The 5,677-nt window shown below is 43.4% G+C and overlaps 1 protein-coding gene across 5 annotated transcripts in view; it reads left to right on the forward strand.

Annotated features, from left to right (window-relative positions):
• ATL2 (atlastin GTPase 2) overlaps nt 1–2,190 on the forward strand; it is a 41,029-nt gene extending 38,839 nt beyond the window's left edge. For 2 of the 5 annotated variants that reach the window (XM_080584619.1, XM_080584621.1), the window contains 2 exons: nt 1,357–1,371; nt 1,470–2,190. In XM_080584619.1, the coding sequence (XP_080440745.1) occupies nt 1,357–1,371; nt 1,470–1,577 (123 nt within the window). In that variant the 3' untranslated portion in view covers nt 1,578–2,190. The remainder of the gene's footprint in view (nt 1–1,356; nt 1,372–1,469) is intronic. The other 3 variants (XM_080584620.1, XM_080584622.1, XM_080584618.1) reach the window with 2 other exon arrangements.
• The last annotated feature ends 3,487 nt before the right edge of the window (nt 2,191–5,677 follow it).

Consider the following 5,677-nt stretch of genomic DNA (forward strand, 5'->3'; position numbering starts at 1 on the left):
GAAAAATCTTTCCTTGAGCAAACATATCATATAGTTTCTGCTCAGTGTTGTGAGTAAAAAGCTGGTCTAGACTGAAGGGAGAATACTAGTTCTACTGTAGGGAAAATCAGGTCAGAAGTACAACCACTCTGCAGTAAGTGTTGCCCCACACAAGGAACATTAAACCAGGAATGTTATTTAAATATGTATGTACGTGTTACATAAAGGCTTTACTAGGTGCTTGGATGGTAAGAGTGGAGGGACTTGTTAAAAATCTTACTACTTCTTGGAGCAGAGAATTGTGCTTTTAAAGGTAAGTTTAAAGTGGCAAACTTGCACTATGGATGTGGTGTGTAAAATATTTCAAGAAATGTGGAAGGTGGAAACACTGCCCTCTCTCACCTCACCTGATGGTGTGACACTGGAGGACTAATTAGACCTCCAAGAAAACTGGCTGATGAGTAACCAGACTAACATGCGGTAACTGCTACAAGAGGATGTACAGCAAGTTTCTTCCTCCAGGAAGACTTGTGTAGTCTGTGACCCTTCAAGTAACACAGTTGGTGCAACTGCTGTTACAAGAAATACATGCCAGACAGACTAATCCTTGAAGGAACAAGAAGACTTCAGTGTGAGAGAACCAAAGGCCTCTACAAAGATTTTGCCTGAATCCAGTTGACGTAGCTGTCCTAGTACAGCCAGTGCGGAGAACTCCTGACCAACTCTTCTGAGTAGCTTTTCATTTTTTTTCACTCAAATAGCTTCTACAAGGTATAGGCAAATAACTAACCGGAAACTTCTAAACTGCTGCAGTCTTCTACATCTGAAAAGTGACTTTGTTCCAGGCGAATTGTAGGCAGTGGTACACTAAACCTGTCCATGAACGATTGTGTAAGGTTATGAATTGCCATGTGAAGTAACTGGAGAGAAAAAGTGGATTTCATAATAAGAAATTGAGCATCAAGTACTGAAATTTGAGTTGCAGCCCTTGGCTAGTGGTTAAAATTGAGGCTCTTCTCTACCACCGTAGCTTCTCGCTTTGCAGCTCGGGGTTGAAGAGCACTGCAAGAAAAGTAGAAGGTGTCAGCTGGATGTGTAGTGCTCACTGTGATAGCACTACTGCCATAGGATACCTGGAGCATGTAGGGTTTGATTTGATTTCCAGCCTTCCCTGAGAAGGGGGAGAGCTTGGTTTATGGCATCAGGAGCTTGCTGGTTATGGGCCAGAAGAAGATGGTCTCCAGAAGAGCTTGCTGATGGTATTGTTACAGTTGCACGATGCTGATAACGGGGCAAAGTAGCTACAGATTCTGGTCGGAGTCTCTTGTATTATTGTTCTTGCTATTGATTTTTCTTTCTTTTCCTTCCATGCTTCAGAGGAATCCCAGGAAGGTAAGAAGTTACTGGCGATCTTTTTTTTCTGAACTTGATTGCCTTTTTCTGCTGCTTTCTAAGAGCCGGTTTCCCTAACAGCTCAATTCATGTTTTAGGTGTTTTCCAAACTCTTTGAAGTCCTTAGATGCCGAACGATTCGCCGTGCTCTTACATCAGTGCCGCGACAGCGACTCTCATCCAACAATAACAAGAAGAAAAACTAGCCAGTATTTTTAACTTTCTTTCTGTATCTGAAGCGTTCACACTTAAACATATAGGACAATAAGCTGGACCGTCTGGGCCGGTCTGCATAAATGCTGTAACCATACCAGACTGATGCTGCATATAGGGTATGGAATTGCACATCCATCTTCTAGGAACTATAAAGTGGTTTGAATTCAGAGAAATACTGCTGTATAGGAGGGATATCACTTGTGTTTATAGCATGTGGCTGATTTAACCTCATTACTGTAGCAGCAAAACTCATTTCTCTTTCAGTTCATGCCAGTTTGTTTCAGACTTCAGCATTCCAAGTTTTTTCATTATTTCAAGTCTCATCTTTTTGTATGCGTTTATATTTTCTTTTCCTTGGTTACCTCATTTTTTTGTTTCTTTGCACGTTTCTCATTCCACAGGTGTTGAAGCCCATGAGTGATAATTTGGTGGAGGATCATATGAGACAGTCTGTTAAAAACTCTATCAAAGCAGGCCTGACCGAGCAGGTGTCTCACCATGCCAGACTAAAGACAGACTGACAGTTCATCTCCTCTTCAACTCTGCCCTCTCATCTTAGACATGCTTGCTGTACCATGAGAACTCAATAAAAAAAAAAATAAACCAAAGTTTACAATCAACTGTAGAAGTAGTTTAGTGTGACTGGCTTCACAGATCGCTGCCATCACCTGGGGAGAGTAAGTTTGTCAGTGCTCTGCTTCTGAGACAAACTGGTGCCATGGAGACCGCTGGGGTGGGAGGGAGGGGTGCGTGTTTTTAAGTATAGTCCTGGTGAACTGTGCATGTGTGCGTTTCGGGGAGTGTGTGGGGGAGGCGTTTTTCCCCCCGTGTTTGAGTTGATGCAGTTTCTGGCTTACAGTGGGGAGCCTGTCCTCTGCAGGAGGTAATTTCAGGGAAGTAGCAATCCAGGCCCACCTAAAGGGTGCTGTCACCAGATGTACCTAGCTCTGCGACATCCCCTTGCCACCCCTAAGGCAGGAGTTGTTCTGTGTATCGAGTTGGTGAAGCCGTTAGAGCCACTCCGTTGCAGTATGTATCTTGCTTTACTGCCTGTTGTACCAGTGTTACACAAATGCATGTATCGGTTCCTCACACCGCGGATGGCAGAAGTACCTGGTAAGGGAGGCGGTGGGTCAGAGCATATGGTGTCTTGCCTTGAACTTGCAGACCTGGTCCCGAGGGAGGTGCATATCAGAACTGAGCTGTCTTTTTCTGCAGTTTAGCCTTCATGTATATAATATTGCCATTAATTCTACTGGGGGAGAAATTCCATCCAAAAACGTTGCCTACAGCTACCAAGCAATGAGTTAGGATTGTCTGTACAGTGTGTTTAGTTTTTATTTTTTAAGAAATCACAGATAGGGCATGTATATGAAATATAAATATATAAATACGATTTTGTATCAAAGTTTTGTAGTTTATGGCAAAACCTGGTTCTGTGGTAGCTAAGTGCAGTCCCTGTAAAGGAATGTTTGTGGCTCATGTAAATGTGTGAATGCATCAACAGTTTGAAGTTTTTTGATATATTTGTGATATTTACCTGCCTTGAGCACTGCAATCTCTCACCCCCTTGGGAAAATCAGTGGGAATGTTTGTTGTGAAACTCTTGTCCTCTGTTGCATTTTAAAGTTATTTCCTGTAATTTATTTTCAGTACATGATTAAAATCAGTTGTGTATATATGAAATTAAATTTGTGCTTATTTTTAAAAGATGTTTAAGTATGTATTCTACTACATAAACTATGTCAAATACTTATCCTGACAATTATGTAAACAAATTGTCTATTGTACTTCATAGCTTTCTATTGAAGCTGATGTTTCTCTCATGCTTGTCTCTGAAAGATGACATTTGTCTAGCTCATATCCCCTCCCTGTTTAGGAAAACTTTCTGCTCTTCTAAAGCACGCTTCTTGACTTGTGGAGTTTGTCAGCTTCTGCCCTCCGACAATTGTATCATTCTGAAATCTTGTTACAGGATCTGTTTTCACTCTTGACTAAGCATCAACTAAGGCGTTTTCAGATGTGTGGAGTATAAGGGCAGCTAAAGGAGTTTACTGCTGTAGTTTCAGCTGGAAATGACTGTGTGCAATAGCTTGTATTTCATTTTTTTCTTCATTCCTAAGTAGTAAAAATTTCCATCAATGTTTGAGCTTCATCAGGCTGCCCTCTCGTCAGGGAGGGAAATCATCTGTTTAGAACTAAAGCAATTGCACTGTGACTTTTGTACCCTAAGGAGCTTCTAGGGAGTGGTGGTTGTTACCTGTTTTCCAGAGATTAGGGCTCAGCTCCAGGTGAATGATGCTGAAGATGAGGTAGGAATGTTGCATTTTATGGTATCTTTAAAACTGTACAGATTAAATACTGTTATTTAAACAATCTAACACTTTGGTGCTGAATCTCTTTTCCTTATTAGTCAAAAGACTGAGGAGTCGTGTAGGTACCTTGGAGTGCCATGCTAGCCCTCTGCCTTCGTGGAGAATGCAAGAAGTTTGTCAGCTGTGAGGCTGCGCTGTGCCCTGCAGTCATGGTGAGAGCAGAACCCTGCCCAGGGGGTGACCCTAGTGAGGCTGGAAGACTTGATCCAGACTACTCTACCCTTTTAGTATCAGAGGGCTGGTGGTGTAAGGGAGTGGGGTAGGGGAGAGTTCTGAACCCTGTGTCAGGAAGCTATGAAATGAATGCTTAAGGGCCCAGAGAACGGTAGGGACAACTGTCATCCTTCCCCCACTGCCCCAAGTTCCCATTTTGAAGGTTTAGATTAGTTATTAATGTTAGGGGGCTTGTCTGCACATGTACATGCATATACAGAGCACAGGATTCTCCTGCTGCTGTGGCCAAAGAGATGTGAAACCAATCATGGTGTTAACAGTAGGGGCTCACTTCAGAGTGAGGGAGGTCAGTGGTGCAGGGAAGGGTACTTGGGGACTGTGCAGAACTTGCTGTGGGGTGTTTGTGGGAGGAACCAAAGGCAGGAAGAAAGGAGAGATCAAGGTGATTTTGGGGAGGAACAAGTGTGGGAAATAGAAGGTCAAGGGCATAGAAGGTACTGCTTGTATGTCAACAGGTTGCTGGTGAGTGTGCTTGTCTGTCTTGGGTCTGTGTGATCGCTGCGTTCTGACCTGTCCTCTCCTGTAACTCTATTTCTAACCTCTTCCTGGGTGAGGGGACTCAGGTGACACCTGAGTGTGACTGGTGTGGGACCTTGGGTCATGGGGGCTGTGGAGAGATGGGAGTAAATGGCAAGCAAGTGCCAGCAGCTGTAAAACCAGGGTGTGCATTAGTGTAGAATATAGGTCCAGGTTAGCCAGCAGGTAGGTAAGTGGCCTGGGAGCCAGCTATTGAAGCAGCCCCAAGTCCAGGCTGGATGCACTTACAGTTCTGAGGCAACCAGGGACCAGAGCTCCTGTTAGAGGCACTGGAAGCACCTTGGGAGGTGCAGGGGTGCCCTGAGACACATTTGTAGTGTGGGTGCTGCCCTCTGTGGGAGGCAACTGGAGACAGAACAGGCCCCGAAGACCAGTTACTGGAAATAATTGTGCCTTAAAGGCCAGTGCTGGTGAGTGCATGGGTGTTGTGGGAAAGGTGTCAAGATAAAAGATATTTTCTGTTAATTCCGGAAAAGTATGAGTGTTAGTGGTTATTCTAGTGTGGTTAGAATGTGAACACATTCCCAGCTGGCATCAAGTTAAACAGAAACTCAGCTTTACAAACTTCTGCTGAAGTCCCCAGGTTCCTTGTAAGGGGAAAATATTCATCCAGAATAATGTATTTAAAAAAAAAAACACTCTGGAAGGTCATAAATGACAGGAACCTTCTATCTTGTAACTCAGTTTTCGTAAAGCAGCTTAGGAACAAGTCGCTTGCCATAAGCTTTTTCTGTGTAAGGCTGATCCCTTGAGAGGCAAGAATAAGTTAAAATCTAAAAAGTCTGTTAGCACAGCAAGTGTAAGAGGTTGAACAGGAAGTCCTGTATTTTCTGAATCTAGATATCCTTGGTGTCCAGTGCTTTTTTGATTGTGCTAGCCTATTGTGGCAGTATCTCGAAGATTCCTGCCTGTTACTGTCTTAGGTTAAAGTAATCAGGCACAGA

The sequence above is a fragment of the Anser brachyrhynchus genome (assembly GCF_964034855.1).
Source record: "Anser brachyrhynchus genome assembly, chromosome: 3".
In the NCBI taxonomy this organism is placed as follows: domain Eukaryota; kingdom Metazoa; phylum Chordata; class Aves; order Anseriformes; family Anatidae; genus Anser; species Anser brachyrhynchus.